This window comes from Hyaena hyaena, unplaced genomic scaffold, assembly GCF_003009895.1.
Source record: "Hyaena hyaena isolate Hyena2069 unplaced genomic scaffold, ASM300989v1 scaffold_10, whole genome shotgun sequence".
Taxonomy (NCBI): Eukaryota; Metazoa; Chordata; class Mammalia; order Carnivora; family Hyaenidae; genus Hyaena; species Hyaena hyaena.
The window spans coordinates 3,331,010-3,351,632 of NW_024080642.1; the positions used below are offsets into that span (position 1 = coordinate 3,331,010).

The 20,623-nt window shown below is 42.8% G+C and overlaps 2 protein-coding genes across 2 annotated transcripts in view; one reads left to right on the forward strand and one right to left on the reverse strand.

Moving 5' to 3' along the window:
- Window positions 1–483: 483 nt before the first annotated feature.
- LOC120245762 (formin-like protein 3) lies at window positions 484–1,934 on the reverse strand. The gene is made up of 3 exons (XM_039252966.1): window positions 1,860–1,934; window positions 974–1,427; window positions 484–794 (listed from the first exon to the last, which is right to left on the reverse strand). Exons 1-3 carry the CDS (start codon window positions 1,932–1,934, stop codon window positions 652–654), a joined length of 672 nt encoding a protein of 223 aa, XP_039108897.1. The 3' UTR covers window positions 484–651.
- NLK (nemo like kinase) overlaps window positions 1,226–20,623 on the forward strand; it is a 168,833-nt gene continuing 149,435 nt past the window's right edge. The window contains exon 1 of the mRNA XM_039253362.1: window positions 1,226–2,738. Within this exon, the coding sequence (XP_039109293.1) occupies window positions 2,281–2,738 (458 nt within the window). The 5' untranslated portion in view covers window positions 1,226–2,280. The remainder of the gene's footprint in view (window positions 2,739–20,623) is intronic.

Here is a 20,623-nt window from a genome sequence, read left to right on the forward strand (position 1 = left end):
CCAGGCCCCCCTAGTTCATATTTTAAAAGAAAAGTAAATTCAAATAAATGAGGTTATGCGATGGTAAAAGAAAGAGGTTATTTTAGTAAGATTTATTCAATGACTAAAACTTAGAACATACAGGAGAAAATTACCATCTTTGTGGTTAAGTTTATTATTCTTGTTGCTTTAATTTGTAACTTGTATTTAATTTGTATTTAAGGAGAGGTTTATCATCTATTGAGAGTGGAGTTGTGAACGTTGGAGACAGCACCTTTTTCTGCCAAGATCAGGATTAGCCATGGAGGACCAGCCAGCCATAGGCTATGAACTATCAGTCTACTGAGTTTCTTCTGTGACTGTCTTGTTGAGGAACCTTGGACCTTGAGTTTCGTTAGTTCGACATCCCTTTTTGCTCCCCCTATTTCTTCTCCACACTTGATGACTTAAAAACGGTAAGAGATGGCTCATCAATGGACCAGCGATGATTGGGACTCCGCCTTCTTCGTCTCATTCCCGCCCCCTTACTGTAGACCCCACCCCCTTACCTTGGCCCCGCCCCCGAAGAGGTCGTCGCTGATACGACAGTGAATGCCCCACAATCCTGACCTATAGGAGACCTGAAGGGTGGGACCGAGATCAATCTTTTTTTTCATTTGTCAAATCAAGTGTCTATCTGACCCCAGTCCCATCCCACTTCATCTTCAAGCCAAGGATTGGTTGCTCTGCTCTTGGTCCCCGGCTCGTGATTGGTTCTTTTATTCCACCCTCTCTTCCAGCTTTTGCGGGCGGGATTAGCACGCAGCTTCCTGCTCCTGCCAAAAAAATAAAAGAAGAAAAAGAAAAGAGGAGAGAGGCGAAAGAAAATGTCACGGAGATCTTTGGTTTTTAATTCGCTTTCAGTCTTGTCGGTCAGGCCGGACTCTGCCTTTTGATTGGTCTCTCTATCTGCCCATCCCGGATCGGGGGCGGGATTTCCCCAGGAGACCCACACCTTGTTGCCACTGGCCGAACAGTGCGCCTGTCTGAAGCTCCGGGCCCAGGATTGGAGGCAGACGCAGACAGGTGGGCGTGGATTGGCCAGGGCAGCCGGTCAGTGCGAGGCGGGGGCGGGGCCTCGGTGGCTGGTTGCGCGTGTCCGCCGCTGGCTCCGCTCTATCCGGCTTTGCTAGGGGAGGTGAGTCCGGCCGCGGCGGCACCGGCGGCGGAGGAGGCGGCGGCTGAGCAGAAAGCGGCCGGCAGCGACTGAGGAGAAAGCGGCCGCGGGGACGGGAAGCCGGGTGGGGGGGAGGGGGGGAGACGGAGCAGCCTTGAGCCCTGCGGGGGCCGTCGCGCGGGGGGACCCACCCGCTCTCCCCCCCAACCCTCCTCAGCAGAAGCAGCCGGCGGCGGGGGCAGGAGTCAGCCCGCTTCCGACTGCACCCCGCCCGCCTCCCGGGGCTCCTATTCTTTGGCCCCGGGACCCTAACCTCATCCCGGGGCGGTTCCCTGTGTCTGGGCGTCCGAGTGCTGCCCACCTCTCTTTCATTCCGCCCCGCACCTCCTTACGTTCACTTTGCCCCGGGTCTCTTTCTCCTCTCCGTCCTGCCCTGTCGCCTGCTCTGCTCACCCTCTCCCTCCTGCCTCCTTCCCTGGCTCTTTTCTCTTCTGGAAAGTTTAGCACCACCCTCCAGTCGGGTCAGCCTGACTAGGAGTAGGGGGAGATGTAGGAAGGCCCGAGAGTTCGAGGGGGGGGGGAAGCTGGTTTCCCTGGAAATTTCCCCCCATCTTTTGCATTTGGGGCGGTTGGGATTTTGTTTTAAAATTGTATTTTTGAGGAGGTGGTAGGTGTTTAGAAAAGGATGTGGGAATGGAAGGGGTAGATGAGTCACCCCTCTTACAAGATTCCAAGGGTGGCGTGTTTCCTGATCCTTTTCGTGCGTGGAGTTCAGGGGGTCGGGAGGTTTGGCCTTCATTCCCACATTCAAAGTTGGAACCTCCCCCCAATTAAGGATGGAGTTTTAGTACCCACTTGTGGCAGGAAACCTGGGGGGAAGGGGTCCCTTTTTCCTTTTTCCTTTTCTTTTTCTGTTCCCTTTCCTTTTCTTTTTGCGGGCAGCCCACACCCTTCCCCACACGCGCACCCCCAAAGTAGACACCAAGACCCTCGGCCTTGTTTGGATTGACTGATGAAGACCTAAAGCCAGCTTCCGCTCCATGTTTTCCGAGGTGGAGCGCGTGGTGTTTCTTCATTTCTAAATGGCCAAATGACAGCCTGACCCCGTTTGCTTTCCAATCAAAGGGCATTTTTGTTTTTTTTGAATGTCTCTTTGTGGCGCAAGAGCCAACGCAAAAATGATGGCGGCTTACAATGGCGGTACATCTGCAGCAGCAGCAGGTCACCACCACCACCATCACCACCACCTGCCACACCTCCCTCCTCCTCACCTCCACCACCACCACCACCCTCAACACCATCTTCATCCGGGGTCGGCCGCTGCTGTACACCCCGTCCAGCAGCATACCTCTTCGGCGGCGGCGGCGGCCGCGGCGGCGGCCGCAGCCGCAGCCATGCTAAACCCTGGGCAACAACAGCCATATTTCCCATCACCGGCCCCGGGTCAGGCTCCCGGACCGGCTGCAGCAGCCCCCGCTCAGGTACAGGCTGCCGCAGCTGCCACGGTTAAGGCGCACCACCATCAACACTCGCATCATCCACAACAGCAGCTGGATATAGAGCCGGATAGACCTATTGGATATGGAGCCTTTGGTGTTGTCTGGTGAGTATCCAAAGAAGCCCGCCACCTGTGGTTCCTTCTCTCCACGAAGTTGGGCGAGCCGTCCGCCGTGTTTTTCTCCATGGGGACCATCATGGAGCCGCTCAGCTGTAGGAAGACCCCCTCCACTCCCATCCCTGGTCAAGAGGCCCCTCTGTGTTGGCTCTCTGGGGTTATGCTTTTGAGTCATGGCCCTTGCCTTGGTAGGACGCCTGCTGATGCGTGACCGACATGTTTGGCTGTCTGCCAAACTTAGTTTGGAACCTGGGCCAGCGGCCGGGATGTAGGATCCGTAGATGAAGGTGCGAAGCGTGCATCCCAACAGACCTTGGTCTTCTCTTCCGGTTGAGGTCGTTCGAGCGAGTCGCCCAGTTGCAGCGGATGTCACAGACGATCCCTACTTTGATTCCGTAGCCTCGTCTTGTCATTGGGTTATCCTTGCGTAACTACGTTGAGGTCCCTTCTTGGCTTTTCGTTCCTTGGGTTGTGATCATGATCCCGGGAAGGAAGGTAGGGTTCATACTTGAACCAGTTAAGTCCTTGCTGGAGTGGTTTATTTTAAACCCTAAAGCTACAGTCGGGAAGTATGTAGCTTTAGCTTTTTTGATAAGAATGCATTAAATATAGCATCACACATGAGTACCACAAATGAGGTCAGTAGACTGTAGCTGTGCCCTGGCCCACATTCAGTGTAATGTTTTAGTGTCATTTAGTGTCATTTAGTGCCTCTTAAGTTGCTGTTATCCCTTGGTTGGTGGCTGTAGTAGGAAGTATTCTTTTGAAACGTATGAAACTGCTCCACTTTTGCTAGTGCTGGGATGTTTTAAAAAGTCCCAGCGCTTCTGAGATGCAACATCTTGTCTGTTTACTCTTCTCGGGAAGATCAGTAGTTTATGATAAAATGAATTTACCTTCGGAGGTGCCGTTGCTGTCAGAACTAGCACAAACGGAATTGTTTTTTCCTGGAGGATTAAGTATTCTAGTGTGGACAGAGGAATTGATGTTTTCAGGCCATTCAAAAATAGATAGTTGATAATGTCTAGAAAAGCCCCCATCACTACAGGAAAATGAACTCTGTGGAAGCCTGGTAAATGTCTCCTTTTGTCATTGTTTTTCACGCTGTAATCGATGTGAAAGTCGTGTTTGCATTATATCTGGCCGTCTTCATGTATGTTTCACATTTTGTAATCTAGGCTACAGATACTAAGTGATCTGTTTTTTGTTTGTTTGTTTGTTTGTTTGTTTTTAAACTAGCAGGGTCCAGTGTTTTCCCAGCTAGCTCCCCAGGGAGGTTATTGCGGGGCTCCCTTCTCCAGGATTCCTGGTGGGAAAGAGCATAGCCGGTAATGGTGTCTCTCAGTGGCTCTGCCCAGGGACCTGTCTCTTCCTGCCTTCTCTTTTCGTATCCTGTCCCCAGGGATTGCACCGTGAACTTCCATTCCTTGCCTAACCCTTGAGGATTTCAGAGGCGTGGGGCCTGGGGGGCGCGGACGGGGACACGGTGGTTCCGTGCTGCACATTTTGTCATCGATTTACTGACACCTTGGATTTTCTTAGACCTGAATGTTCTCTTTCTTTTTAGTGCTCTACATACAGTATTAAGAACTAGAGATCCTGAAGGGGAAGTGGATTGCAGCGTTCTTGACCATATTCTAAAAATGGTCCTGCATTTCTCTCGGACGGTGATGTGACTTGTAGAGTTTTCACGTCAAGGCAGTGCGAAAGGGAAAGATTTTTTTTTTTTAGGGGAGGAAGGTGAGGAACTGGGAATGCTGGAACACCTCCCACAGCAGACATTCTGGGAGAGGCTGTTCTGAATTTCATGTGTGTGAAAAACGGAATGTTTTCGATTGGAGTCCATTCTAGGTCCTGTCATTGACTGAAAGCCTCCTGTCACCGAGAGTTGGCTCCCAGTACTTGAAGAGTACCTCATTCTGGACACCCGTCTTCTGTTGTACACCCGTTGTTTTGTGTTTGCCTTGTCTCACTAGGTTTGTAAGCCCCTCGAGGGTATGGACCGTGTCTTCCTGGGTCCTTCATTTCCTCCGCGGCACTTAGCACAGTGCCCTGGCGTCTTCGCTGCTCGATGGCTTGATTTCCTGGTCAGGCCCCTCTTTCCTTGACCAAGTTTTTCTGGTTAGCTGCACTGAGGGCTTTTACTCGGTTGTTACAAGGGAAGTACAATTCAGTTATAAAAAAAAGGAAGAGTTCCAGGTGTGTGTTTTAGTATGCAAATGCCTTTCTATTTTTATATTTACATATCGATGACTTGCTGTCTGAATTGCTTATTCTATTTGGAACTTAGCTGCTATATGGACGACCCGAGTAGAGTTGTTAAAACTAAAGAGTTGAACACCAGACCAGAGTGAATTGCACACTATTCTGAAACCCAAGCTAAAGATATTAGTGAGGTGTTTTTGTTTTTGTTTTTGTTTTTGTTTTTTGTTTTTTGGTTTTTTTTTTTTTTTGGTTTTTAACTAACTGGACCAGAATTTTTCTTTTTAATATGGAAAACACCTAATGAACCTGAAACTCTTTTCTAAAATCATTAAAATAGGACATAAAAATATGTTCCCAGTGATAACATCATTTGATTAAAACACCATATAACTACTTGGGCATCATAAAATCCACTTAGAGTCAGATATATTAAAACAATTTTTTTAATGTTTATTTAGTTTTGAGAGAGAGAGAGAGCGAGCAAGCAGGGGAGGGGCAGGGAGAGGGTGACATAGAATCTGAAGCAGGTTCCAGGCTTCACGCTGTCATCACAGAGCCTGACTCGGGGCTCGAACTCACAAACTGCAAGATCATGACCTGAGCCGAAGTCAGACATTCAACTGACTGAGCCACTCAGGCCCCCCTCTAATATGCTTAGTGCATCTTACAAGTATTTTTCTTCTGGCATACCACACGAAAGGACACGATATCTGCTCTCCTATCTTTTTCAGGACATGCACCCCAAATTATTAACTGATGTCTGAAAACATTGCATGTAATTTTGAACAATATTGTTTTTCCTGTATGTAGACACAGAAGGATATTTGTAGAAGTGGTGTAGCCTTTTACCAGTCAGATTTATAACTGAACAATTTAGCCTTGATTTATCTCTCAGCTGAATTTAACTAGTGGAATAACTTATCAGTATTGGACAGTTGTGTAAAAGTAGTGAATTACCTATTAGCTTGCTGGTCAAGATGGTGCTTTGACAGTTCAATTAAGGTTTCATTAACAACTGTCTGCTGTGTTTTATCTCAAAGTAAGGGTTCCAGTTTACGTGGTAATATGGTCACAGGGTAGGCTGGGCTACATTCATTCTAATGATAGAATGTTGTTCATGGGTCATCAAAGCATCATATGTAATTTGACCTTCTTTATCAGATGTCAAGGCTCCAAATGTCCATTTGGACGTTTTCATAATGCAAAACCCAAACACAAAACAACCCCCACACAGAAACCTCAGTCATTTGGGGAGGATAATGTAAGTATCTATTTGTCTGTAGTTCACATTTGCCAGAGGAAAGTGAGTATGCAGTGCTTAAAATTGTGACAGCCTTGGGACAGAGTATTGCAGCATGTCTTCAGGGGCTTACGAAGCACCAGTTTTTTTTTTAAGTTTTTAAGTGTTTTTTTAAATTCATTTTTGACAGAGAGAGAGAGAGAGAGAGAGACAGTGTGAGCAGGGGAGGGTCAGAGAGAGAGAGAGGGAGACACAGATCCAAAGACAGGCTCCAGGCTCTGAGCTAGCTGTCAGCCACAGAGCCCGACGCGGGGCTCGAACCCACGAACCACGAGATCATGACCTGAGCAGAAGTCGGACGCTCAACTGACTGAGCCACCCAGGTGTCCCGCGAAGTGCTTATTTTTGAGGGTTGGAGGAAGTTGACCACTTGAGAGAAGTTTGAGGACTGCACCACCCAGACAGTTTTGACATTGACAACCAGAAATATTGATTGAATTAATGGCATTATAGTGCCACCTTGATAATGAGTCTGGGAAATGCTTCTGCATAGACCATTAGCGTTTTGGTTTTTAACTTATGTGATTCATTGAAAGATCAAATACTCTGGGATTCATTTGGTCTGTTGCCTTTGTACTCTAAGCAAAGTTGGAGAACTTTGAATTTTACTATTCTAATGCCTTCAGCAGGTTACTTTTATGTAAGTCTTTCAAAACTTAAGCATCACTGTAGTGATACTTACCTACTAGCTGTGTCATGTTAAGAAATTGTTTAACCTCTCTATTCCTCATTATAAAATGAGGATGATAATAGCCCCTCCTTGAGGATCGGTAAAATGTGGTAATCCTTGTAAACCAATGATTATACTGTCTAGCATACAGTAAGCACTCAATGGAAGTTAGCTGTTTTTATTGTAGTTATTGTTAGTAGAAACAATGGTATGTTAATGTATGCAGAAGTGGCTTCATATATGGCCAGATTTATCAGGTGAAATCCCAACATGCAGACTGTTTTTGGAGGCACGACTTCAGATACCATAAAGTGTCCCCTTTGTTGTGCTATAGGCTACATATGTGCTATTAATGAATAATTTAAAACACATTGAAATATATAAAATACATGTCTGTATGGACCTGGTAGGTGTTCTAGTCAGTTCCTCTGCACTGTTTTAGAAAGTGTTCTGTATTTACATAGTGGGAAGGAAATTAATTTTTTCTTCTCAGAATGTAACAAATGAAGGACATCCTTATCATCAAAGTTCAGCTTTAGTGGAAACTCATTTTGCTTGTGTTTGGATGAAAGCGTGTGAATTGCGAAAGAAGGTCTCGGTGAGGTGGGGGAAATATGTGTGACTTAATGAAAAATTATTCAGTGTAAAGCCTCATGCATGGCAGATACCGTCTAGCTTGCTCATCTTGTGAAAATTAGAGGCATCTTTTTTTTTTCCCCCTGATGTTTTCCCTGGTACTTTTTACTCCCCAAACAGCCAACTTTAGTTTGGAAAAGTGGGGCATGCTTTGGGATATGTTTAGGGGAAATGCTGGAGTTAGCTGCATCAGAGAGAGGAGTGTGCCGAAGTGTATTCTGTTATTAACTGTGTTGTACAGGTTAAGAATCTGTAGTATTGAGAAGTTTTTCTAACAGCCAAGATTAACTGCCACAGCTGGATTCTTGGGGGGAGGGCGGGGGTGGGGGGGCAGAGTGCTGCTTTGTAAAAAGAGCTTTCCAGAGCAGTGCCTGCCCTTCTAGACCCAGCAAAGCATCCGTGTGAAACCAGAAATGTGGAAATCTATACTGTTAATTTTAACTACAGACGCGCTTACTTTTAGAAACCGCAGGTTCACGGTCATAAAATAGAGAAGGCAAAGAGTTAGGGAATAAGAGTAAAGCAGTCTAATGGTGCTGAGCTGGTTTCTCAGCAATACAAACTCCATGGCCTTGTAACATTGGAAGTCATTTTGTACTTAGGCTCCTGACAAGAGTTTTCCGAATTATATTCAAACACCAAAAATAACACAAAACCACAACACAGCAAAAGAATTCGTTTGTTTTATTCACAACACAGCAAAAGAAACGCGTTTTATTCTTGGGCAGAAATTTTATGTTACGCCATTGATTATTAGCTCAGAAGGCAAGAAGATGAAGATTTTTTTATTAAAAGCATTTCAGAAAGAATTGCTTTTTCAAACCAGCCAAAACGACAGTATCCCTCAAAATTACATGCAACTTTTTTAGCCATCACTCAGTACATGTCCTGTAGCCATCACTCAGATGCATGTCCTGAAGAAGAAATGGGGGCAGATAAAGTTACCCTTCCTATGCTTGCTGGAAGAATATTTGCAAAATGTATTTAACTGAATATACGTTTGGATCGAAGTTCTGGGGTTCCCAGAGCTTTACCCTCAAAGCATGGGCAATTGTAGAAATGGTCCATGATCTAAAAGGCTGTCCTCTAATGGAGTTCTGGAACATTTCACTATCTTCACAACTCAGAGTATGAGAGTTTTCCCTGATTTCTGTATTGTAGAATTGAGTGACTCTTTCTTGGTGGTTTTTATTAGATCTGCTGAAGTCCCAGCCGTTTAAGAATCCATTGTTTATATAATGTATGTTTCTTTGTTATGCCAATCTGATTTCTTTTATGGAAGTGGTCAAAGCCAAAGAAACTTTTCCATTTGTTAACCAACCAAATGGAAGGAAGTCACTGGGTAGAAGCTCTTTCATTATAAAGTTGTATTTGGGTTTTACTTTAAAAAATAGTTTACTTATTTATTTGGGGGGGGAGGGAGAAAGAATCCTAAGCAGGCTCCGCGTTGTCACAGCAGAGCCTGACACGGGGCTCCATCCCCCACAATCGTGAGATTATGACCTGAGCGAAAAATCCAAGAGTCTGACGCCCAACCTCCTGAGCCACCCAGTTGCCCCTGGGTTTTACTTTTGAATCCCTGTGTACCCATAATACTCCAGTGAATTATTTGTTGATTGGGTCACCTAATGCATATCAACAATGATTTCCTAACTAATATAGCTTGTCAGTTTGATCCAGTTGTTGCTTACGGGGGAATACAGAGAGTGCCTGAGGCAACAGTTACAATACTGTCAATAAGCATGTGACAAGTCATCATAGACTTGGTTGGTGGTTCTAAGGTTCCTAGCCAAAAGACATTAGAAAAAATTTTAGCACTCTGGCATTATGAAGAGGAAACTAAGGAAACGATACTGAATTGCACTTTACCAGTTGATTACAATGGCGTGAGTGGGGGTGTGTGTGTACAGTGATGCCTGCCATGGATTATGATTGGCAGTCTTTATCTAAACCTAGTTTCCTATCGGTGTTTTGAATTAGTTTGACTAATTGAATCATATCCACTATCAGCAGGTTTCGGCATTGTTGGAACTCACTAGTCCGTGTATATTTTATTGTCAACCTACAAGGGACCAGAACTATCGTAGGCAATGATGAGGATATTTAATTCTATAAACAATTTTGCAGACTCTGCCAAGCCTCCGCTATTATCTGTTCCGTGCTTGTACTGGGATATAGAGATGTTTAAGTCATGATATTGCCCTGAAGGAACTTACAGGAAAGTAAACAGTGTGCAAAATAATACATCCTTGCATTGAGGGAGTCTTGGTGGAGAGTTGAAACTAAATTTGAAATCATTAAATAAAAACATAAGGGTGTATTTTCGCTTGTTCTTAAGTAATTATTTATTGGTCATTGACTATTTCCCAGGCCCTGTGCTGGATGTTAGGGACTTAAAGAAGATTATGATCTAGTTGGGGGGAGAGACTTGTAATGGATGATTATATTCATTGCCGTCAATGCAGCAGGAGAGAGATTCCCTGCATATTATGGGAACATAGAGGAGAGATTTCTCTGGAAGGCCTGAGTGCTTTCTACAAGAGGTAATACCGCAGCTGAGTTTTAAGAATTAGAGTCAGCTAATGAAGAAGGACATTCTGGATGGATGGGCTCATGTGCAGGAGACAGTAGGGCTGGAGTTGTTGAGATGTGAAGTGTGGTGAGGTGGGAGGTGACAGGGTGGAGGGAGACAAAATAGACCTAGACCCTAAAATCGGAGTGTTCTGCTGAAGAGATCCCACTGGGTCAGGGAGAGGGGCAAAGTCTTACTCTTCTTATGAATAAAGCACATGTATACATATATAAATACATAGCATATCTATGCCATTAACATTTCATGGGGAGCCTGGGGGGAAAATGTCTGAAAAGGCCCCTTTGGGGCGGGTAATGAAATAAAACTGAAACACTGGGAATGGCAACTGTGGAAAGTTTTGTAAGAGACAGACTTGTTCGGATATTTATATGTATGTATGTACAAGAGTGCAGATAGCTGAGGCCTGAGCCTTGGGGAGTGTTCTGAGTTGTAGGTGGAAGAAATTATTGGAGGAAAAACTAAAGGGCAGTCAGATAGGAAAATATGTTCATAGTGACTGACAACGTATGCATGGCAGAAGATTATTAGGAAGATGGGAGTGATCTTTGGTGCAGATAAAAAAGTCAAAGAAAATGAAGGTGGAGAAAACTATTGAATTTAGCAGGTAGCTCATCGGTGGCATTTGAGAACGTGTGCGTGATTTTTTTCTCTCTCTGATATACACATGAAATGTATATATTTGATTCTAGAGAATGTCCTAAATAATAGCAGCAGTTTGTTTTATCATGAATCAAATTCTCCCAAATCCCAAGTTTTTCTTTCTAGTTTAATAAACCATGGAACTTGATGTTTATCATGTTCAAGGTGCTGTTTCCTCTGGAAGAATTTTTTTAGCGACCAGGTATTAGAGTACTCAGCCAAACTTGCTCGGAGACAAGGTTCTGGTCCTGCCTTGCTGCTAACAACCCTATGACCTTGATAAAGTGATTTAAATTTTCCGAGTCTTTGTTTCCTCATTCATAAAATCCTGTGTTCCCTAAGTTTGTTCTTTCTTTTTTTTTTTTTCCCCTGAGAGAGGGAGACAGCGTGAGCAGGGGAGGGTCAGAGAGAGAGGGAGACACAGCATCTGAAGCAAGCTCCAGGGCTCTGAGCTAGCTGTCAGCACAGAGCCCAACATGGGGCTCGAACCCACGAACCATGAGATCATAACCTGAGCCGCCCAGGTGCCCCTGTTTCCTAAGTTTCTATTATAAAATTGCGCTAACGTTTATAAAGCGTCGAGGCTTTGTGGGAAAGTCCAGCCTGCTCGTGACCATATGACAGCTTTCTTCAGGAGTACAGATGTTGAATAGCTTCTAAAATTGTTTAAAGGAAAAACGAGATAAACGTAACCCTCTTCCAGTGTGGTAACTTTCATAGAGTTTTCAAATTTGGGATCAGATTTTAAATGTGCAAATGTCCAAGAGATTTATTTTCTTTTATTGACTTACCGGAAAGGGATTCGTTATGAAGAGCCTGCCTGTTTGCAGATGGGCAATCAATTCCTTCCTGAATGTAAATTTGCTCCTACTTTTCTGGTAATACTTTACCTTTTAGCGTTTTGGATTTTCTTGCTTTCCTAAATATACGGAATGATTTAAAAATTTTTAAATACAATCTCATATTAAATATTTTGTCTTCTTGTGTGAGTGTGAGTAATCAGGTAGAATGATTTGGGGGCCAGTGCTTACATTAGCAAGTTGGTTTGCAGTGTTTTGTTTTTAGGAATCTCTTAAATTCTGAATTTGGCTAGGGAATTTACTAGTTTGCAGATTGACCTCCCACAGAATGAACTGTGTCACAGCTTTAAGGCTATAGCCCTCTAGGGCAGTTCGCAATGCCCAGAGATAGAGCAGGAGCTTGCCTTCCTAAAGCTCTTCCACAATAGGAAGAGCGCATTTTCACAGAGCCCTCAACAAACCAGCAGCACTAGCCAGTGGATATATAATACAAGCCACAAATGTGACTTTAAATATTGAGGTGGCCGCATTAAAAAGTGTGAAAAGAAACAGGTGAGATTAGTTTTAGTAGTATATTTTTATTAAATTCCATGTATCCAAAATATTGCCGTTTTAACATGTTACTACTATAAAAATTATTGATTAGGTATTTTAAATTCTGCGCCCCCCCTCACCCCCCAACAAAGTGTACTGACTACTTTATTGACCAGCAAAGTTCTGGAGTCTCTTTTGCTTTTATTGGTTGTATACTGATTTCGGAACCAGTCGCTGTCAATAGAGCTAGGATTACTTTTGGAGCAATCAGGTCCACCGTGGACCTGGAGATGGATTCAGTTATAAACGGGAGTGATGAATTCCAGCAACGGATGCTGGGAAGGCAGTCATTAATTACCAAGAATGCATTCATCTAATTTGTATCAGACTCAGAAGATCTTGACCGGTCGCGTTTATAGAACAAAGTGGAATAATGTTCTCTGTAGAGAAGTTGTCCCAACTGCCCTGAATTATTTGGAGTATTTTCCTTTTCTTTTCTGAACCCTTGTTTGCCTAAGGTAGCAGAAGGCAAAATTGGTGCCTGATCCTTGCCATGTTTGCTCTCCTTCCCGGTAAGATCAGATATCCCCCATTGATTTCTGTCCTCTCTCAGTGTTGTGGTTTTGTTATCCAGATAAAGTTCTCAAGTCTTGTTTTCAATTTAAGTAGCATAGGGCTCGGTAGTGTCAGGCAGCAGATGCCTTACAGGGGAATGGACAACACAGAAACTTTTTTGTTTATCCTTTCCTTGACCTAAAATTCCTGCCTGAGCCACAGAGAAAAGGTGAAGAGAGACATTTGAACAAATAGATAAAATTAGTCATTCGACCCAGATTGCAGCTATTTTTTTTTCCTGTCTGCATGGATAAAAACCATCCTCCAATTTACATAAGCAGGTGATTTTTCTTCCATGCTAATTTTCTTAATGTACCGTGGCAGAGAGCTGCAGATTTGCAAATTGTGTAAGTAAATTGAAGTAAACCAGGTGACTTTATTTCACTTTATTATCTTACCAGTACAGAAGTACCCAAAGGGGGCAATTATCGGGTGATTATCTCATTGCACATCTAAGTTAACAGGCAGCCTGCTGCAAATCCCACCCCCCCCCACCCCCCCCCGGCCTTCGTCTCCACTTCCCTCTCATTTCAGTTGTTTAAAATAGGAAACTATTGATTTCCATGTTTACCTTGACAGGGCTAAAAATTTAATAATACAGATGTGGGGAAAATTGAGCTTTATTCAGAGTAATCCAGAAGCCATAAAATTTGGCAAGTAATGTGGATACTGTGCAGAGAAAGGGACACAGGTATACTTGGCTTGGGCTTGAATTGCCTGAGAATTAGGTGAGAACCTTCAGCCGTGTTTAATTGCTTGGCCTCTTGTTTTCCTTTTCCCACGTTCTGCATGTTACAGGACTTGGGGCTATTGTGACGTTAACTGGGTGTGTATTAAAGCCAGTGTTCAAAATATTGATGTGCATTCTTTTAAAAATCAAAATTATTAATTATAAGATCTTGAAAATATCATTTCAAAATGCTAGAAATTTTAGAAAGGCACAAAGGTTAGTTTTAGGGGCTCTTTTCGCAGAAGATTCACGAGGACAAGTAACGTCGATCGATAAAGCACCTTCCTTGTATTAAAAGAGTATTTTCAGCAACATTTCCAAACAGTAAATTCCAGTCTTCATCTAAGCAATTAGTGCTCTTTAATTCCTCAGACGTTACAGTATTATTTACCTAGTGATGTGTATGGAGGCTAAATTATACTCCCTGTAGCTTTGAAGTAATGATTTTGAAATGAATCATAATGTGAAGCTAGCAAATTAAAAGTTTGGCCAGTCTTTGTATCCCAGCACTTCCATATTCTTCCACATCCGGTTTCAAGAAAAGTAGTTCAGAAGAACCTAGAGAACAAAAGCAGGGAAAGAATGACCGGAGGAGGACGGGATTTAAGTACAAAGGGATTGTATGGGGTAGTAGTGAAGCACCAGTAACTGTGGTTACAGTCTGGATTTAAATCTTGACTCTGCCCTTACTATAGCTGTGGGCTAATTATTTAACCTCTGCGTGCCTCTTGGTCATAATGTGTAAAATGGGGATATTACTAAGAGTGTATCTGTTTCCTAGGGGCAATTCTGTAGATTAAGCGAATCGAGGCATATGTAGTCCCAGAGCTGTGCTTGGCCCTATGTAAATGTTGACTATCATTACTATTACTTCCAGTTTGAGTGAAAAAATAGAGCGCCTCTGAAAGCTTACTAATTTAGGGCAAATAGCTAACAGCTTTTGTCGGGCCGTTGCTAGGTATTAGGTGTGTGACTGCTGCAGAAATTTCTTGTGCTGATTAGCTCCAACAGTTTTTGAAAAATTCATTCAAGTTGTAGACTGCCTTCCCAATGGAAAACCTCCTTTAGCACATAAAAGGCGGGTTTTTCCTTCCTCTTTAACTTCCTCTTCCCACCCCATTATCAAAGTAATAATATGTTTATTATAGGAAACTTGGAAACTAACCTACAACTCAGAGATAGCCACTGACAGCGTTTGGTGTATTCCCTCTCCCCCCAGTTATTTATCTGGAATGCGTGTGTTTTTAATATCATGAGTTGGGATCACGGTTGCATTGGGTATTTACAATTTTGTGTCCTGTTTGTTTCAGTAACACCACAAAGATTTTGGCCTTTTGGTGGCGGGGGTAGGGCTAATGTTTTCATTCTCACAAGCCGAAAGCTAGCTCTATCTTGAAAGGAGCTAGAGAGTTGGAAGATACTTTAGAAAGCATCTAAAGTAACTGCCTCATTTTATAAATGGGAAAATTGAGACCCAGGGAAGCTAAGAGATTTGTTCAAGGTCACACAGCTAGTTAGAGGCTGAGCCAGAACCTTTGCTCTTTTGCTGCTTTCCCAGAAATACCTGTTCAACTTAATGCCCATTGCAACTGGAGGAAGTGTTCTTATAAAAGCAAAACAAAACAAATAAAAGACAAAAACTCTGTGAATGAAACCAAGAACAGTGCTTCTGAAAAAAAAAAATTAGGAGTATTTACTCCATTGGTTGGTTTTTGTGTGCCAGTGACTCTCAGGTTTCTGGTAAAAGTTTAATGTCATGAGCCACAAGGCTTTTGGCGGAAAACAACTCGGTCTTTTCATGTTAGATGTAATTGTGTTGTATATTTGCTTTGAGACTATCATGGCCCCCTCTTTTATTTTTTGAAAAATTTTAAACCTCAGGACATTTGAAATAGTTGAATAATGATATATACCCATAAACCATTTTTCTAGATTGACATTTTGTGACTTTGGCTTTGTCTGGTTGGAGGCTGTTTCTATAGAACTTCCTGAGATTGGGTTTTGATTAAATTTAGACTTACAGTGTTAAGAAATTTATGGTCCCTGCATCAAGTTGCTGTTCCATGTATTAAGTTTTGTAAGGTCTCCAACTAGAGAAGGAATTGGAAGTTTTCAAGCTTGTGACTTTTGGAATGCTATTTATTCTCTTAATACTTAAAAGAAAATTCAGTGTGAATCAAATGTGTAACTGAAACATACACCAGTCAAAACTAGGCTTCAGGCAGGATAGAAATATTCCACTCTGCAAAGTTTTTCCTTTTTGTGGTGTTTATCTCAGGTTGGGAGTAAAGGGACATTTTCAAAATAACCTAATTTCTGGTTTCACCATTTTGTGACAGAGGACCTGATTGAGGATGTTCCATTGTTGAAGCTCAAATTTAAGTTAGTGTATTTTTTTTTTTAAGTAAATTACCCTGATAGTCACATGAGCTGATGCTGCTGTGATTTGTGTCACCCAATTCACTGCTCTGTATTTTCCAGTACCAAATAATTCCTTTGTTAAACTCATTTTCAGTAAATGAGCCATTGTTTCCCAAAGGGTAATGATTATTTCTATATATAGCACAAATCCCTAAGAAATAGATTTTAAAGTCTGAAATATTAGTGATTGGAAGTGGTTAAAATCCTTGCTCTGTGTATCTCAAGGCACAACTGTGTCTGTGAAAAGGGCAGCTGCTGTGTTTGCTCCCTAGGCTACAATATGAGATATTATGCTTACTAGAAACCGAGTGACAAGTCTTTAAAAGTGAAGTCTTTTGGTTTATGTGCAAAAGGGGGTTATTTTCTCGAGTCTACCCCGTTATTACATAGTTTCATAACGTAAACACTTAGAATGAAGTAGCTGGAGTTCAAATCGAAATGGCTTGTGACAGGTAAGGAAATATATAGGCAGCAGGTACTGGCTTAGTCGATACAGTCAATGTCAGTATCTGCAAATAAATCACTGACTTCTTAAAGTACCTCAGCAGTAGGGCCATTCAAATAGGGACCCTGTGATGTTTAACTCGTGTAGATACCGAAGATGTGGTTATCAGCATGTATCAGCTTCTCTCCATAGGTGGAAAAACTTTAAATAACTAGGTTTTATCCCTTGATTTTTTTCCCCCCTCCTAAAGTAGATGGCTTGTTTCTTAGAAGATGGATCAAAATCCTCTGTTTCTGTCTTGCTTTCCCTCTCAATGCTAATAAAAGCAAATGCTTATAACCACTCTATGACACATTTTCTACCCACTGATGTGCTGAAAATAATGAGTTCCAGAGGCTGCGGCCATGTCTCTTCTGTATCTCCAGAGTGGAGTATGGTCCTGGGTGGGTACTTAGTGTCCTTCGTTACACTGAAGGTTGCGAATGCTGAGTTTGATGGGATGGTGGCTGTCACAAAGAAGAGTATCCCTGGCCCTCGCCATTCTGTAGAGCCCTACTTCCTCATGCGACACAGGAATTTTGATCAGGGAACACTTAACAGTGACATTCAGACTACCTCTTGGTGGCGATTTTGATTTTTGGTGTTTCGATATTTGTTTGTTTGTTTATTTATTTCTGAGAGAGAGAGAGAGACAGTGTGAGCAGGAGATGGTCAGAGAGAGAGAGGGAGACACAGGATCTGAAGCAGGCTCCACGCTCTGAGCTGTCAGCACAGAGCCAGACGCAGGGCTCAAACCCACGAACCGTGAGATCGTGATCTGAGCCAAAGTCGGATGCTTAACTGACTGAGCCACCTAGGCGCCCCCCCCTTTTTTTAATAGTAAAGAGCCCTATTATAAAAATGGTATACAGTAACCAACGATCCCTCAAATAGCCCTTGTTTCGCTCCTCCTTTCCATAATCTGCTTTTAAGTTACGAATGCTTTTGACTGGTTTAGGAAAAATACATGCTCAATGCAGAACTGTGACTTCATGTTAGAAAAATAGAAACTTTGTCTAAAGCCTCATCTCCTACATCAAAATACCAAAGCCCTCTGTGATGCTAGCACAGGGAAAAAAAATACATGCAAGTCTAAGCTCTGCGTTCTGCTCTATAAATTTATGAATAAGTGACAGATTAGTACGTACTAGCCATCCTCTTTCAAATTAGTGAGAGGGGCGCCTGGGTGGTTAAGTTGGTTAAGTGGCCCACTCTGGATTTCAGCTCAGGTCCTGATCTCATTGGTTGTATGATAAGGTCCCAGTCGGGCTCTGGGCTGTGCCGTGGAGCCTGTTTGGGATTCTCTCTCCCTGCCCCCTCCCCCCACGTGTGTGGGTACGTGCGTGTTGTCTCTTCTCTCTCTCTCTCTCTCTCAAAATAAACTTTAAAAAAAGTAATGAGAAAGAATGGCTTACTTCCATGGTCTGCCGGTGCATATTTCACAGGGTCTCTGGAAAATAAAACAGCCCTGGTTTGTCGGGCTGCTCAGTTCCTGTGCTGTAAATACTCCTGTAATGGCCAATTTCAGGCTACCAATGTGAAGTCACCAACGCTTGAATTGGAAAAAGAAATACAGTAGCACACCATTAGGAAGTATTTTTACCCTACAGATAAAGTAGATGGTAATCTTACAAGCATAAATCATATTAAAATAATTAGGAAGCGATGATTTCTGAGTATTTGTTACCTTTCTCCTAGTAGTGGTTTATTTCATTGTAAGTTTATATAATTTAAGTTTTAATAATGCCTGTGTTTCACAGTCAGCTTGCAAAATACCAGAAACTGTAATACTCTCTCAGGAGCCAGTATGAACCAGCTCTAGCATACCACTGGTTTATTAAATCTTTGCTGGGATGTTTAGTGGCGGGGAGAAATGAAGCTGGATCTGTATTCATCATGTACAAAAAGTCCCGAGTGGATTAAAGATTTAAATGCAAAACACAAAGCCACAAAATAAGAAAATATGGATAACTATTTTTATCGTCTTGGAGGGAAAGACTTACTACTTTGATGTCAAAGCAAGAAAAGTATCAGATTTGTTTGTGTAGATATTTAAGATGTGTGTTCGGTAAAATACAACATACAAAAGCCTAAAAGAAAAAAAATACATAAGCCTAGGAAGAAATATTGGCAACATGTATGAAAGACAAAAGTTAGCATCTTTAATACTTAAAGAGCTCTTAAAATCAACAAGAAGTAAGGGTGAAAAAACCTAACTGAAAACAGGCAAAAGCTAGAGAATGGGCTACTCGTAGAAGAAATAAAATTTGTTTAAAAATATTTTTAAAAGACTCTCACGTTCATTAATAAAGAAACGCAGAGGGGGCGCCTGGGGTGCTCAGTCGGTTAAGCGTCCGACTTCGGCTCAGGTCATGATCTCACGGTTTGTGGGTTCGAGCCCCGCGTTGGCCTCTGTGCTGACAGCTAGCTCAGAGCCTGAAGCCTGTTTCAGATTCTGTGTCTCCCCCTCTCTCTGACCCTCCCCTGCTCATGCTGACTCTCTCTCTGTCTCTCTCTCTTTCTGTCTCTCTCTCAGAAATAAATAAAACATTAAAAAAATTAAAAAAAAAAAGAAATACAGAAGCAGGATGTCACTTTTGACTTGTTACATTGTCATTTTAAAATAAGGAATACCTCTTCCAGTTGTTGCAGATGTAGTGAAATAAACACTCTGAAGCTTTTTTCTTTTATTTTTTGAATGAGAGAAGACGTGTGTGTGTGTGTGTGTGTGTGTGTGTGTGAGAGAGAGAGAGAGAGAGAGAGCAAGCAGGAGAGGGACAGAGGGAGAGAATCTTAAGCAGGCTCCATGCTCAGCACACACAGCCTGGTTAAGCCCTGATGCGGGGCGAAACTTTCGATGATAGTGTAGATGGGTAGAGACTTCATGGGAGAGGAGTTTCTCAAAATTGAACGCACACACCCTTTGACTGGAGAAATCATTGAGCTTATAGATGCAAAGATCTATTTATAAGGAAAGCGACCGGGGCGCCTGGGTGGCTTAGTCGGTTAAGCGTCCGACTTTCGCTTAGGTCATGATCTCGCGGTTCGTGGGTTCGAGCCCTGTGTCGGGCTCTGTGCTGACGGCCAGCTCAGAGCCTGGAGCCTGTTTCAGTCTGTGACTCCCTCTCTCTCTGACCCTCCCCTGCTCACGCTGTCTCTCTCTGTCTCTCCTAGAAATAAATAAAACATTTAAAAAAAAAAAAAAGGAAAGCGACCTAGATGTCTGTGAATAGTAGACTGATTATCTTTGACAGATACTCACAATTTATTAAGTGAAAATCAGTGTCAAAGATTGTCCCCTTAAAAAAAAAAGAATTACTCCTATGTTCCAGGAGAGTCTGGAAAGGTATCTACTGCAGTGGTTATTTTCGTGAGGTAAGAGCAGCAGATTTTCACTTTGTATTTTATAATAACTTCTACTTGAAAGAAAGCCTGAGCTCCTTTGTCATAAAGGATAATCCTAAGGACGTACATCATAGTGTCCCCCATTTTTTTTTAGAGGAGGAAGCTACAGGTCAGAGAGGTCTAAGTGACTTGCCCAAGGCTTCAGAGCTAATGAACAAAAGGTGTGTGATGGAGATTATGAAGAATAATAAAGTATCCACGACCCAGCCTAAGAAATAGAATATATAAAACCAACACTGTAGAAGGTGCCCTTATAATTATTATTATATATATGTATATTTTTTAGTGTTTATTTTTGAGACAGAGCTTGAGGCAGGGAGGGGCAGAGAGAGAGGGAGACACAGAATCTGAAGTAGGCTCTGGGCTCTGTGCTGGCAGCTCAGGGCTTGAACCCACGAATCGTGAGATTATGACCTGAGCTGAAGTCAGCTGCTTAACCGACTGAGTCACCCAGGTACCCCTGAAGCTCCCCTTAAACACCTCCCCCATCCATGCATCTCTATGCCTTATCCGCCCTGCCCAGAAGAAACAACGATCCTAAATTTTATTTATTATTACCTACTTTAAACAAAAAGTGGCTTTCTTAATAACTAGAAGCCACATATTATTGACACATTTAAAGTGTCCAGTTTCATGGCTTTAATATATTCATAGAATACATTTTCTTTTTCTTTTTTTTTTAATGTTTTATTTTATTTCTGAGAGAGAGAGAGAGAGAGACAGTGTGAGCAGGGGAGGGTCAGAGAGAGAGGGAGTCACAGAATCTGAAACAGGCTCCAGGCTCTAAGCTAGCTGTCAGCACAGAGCCCGACGCGGGGCTCGAACCCACGAACCGTGAGAT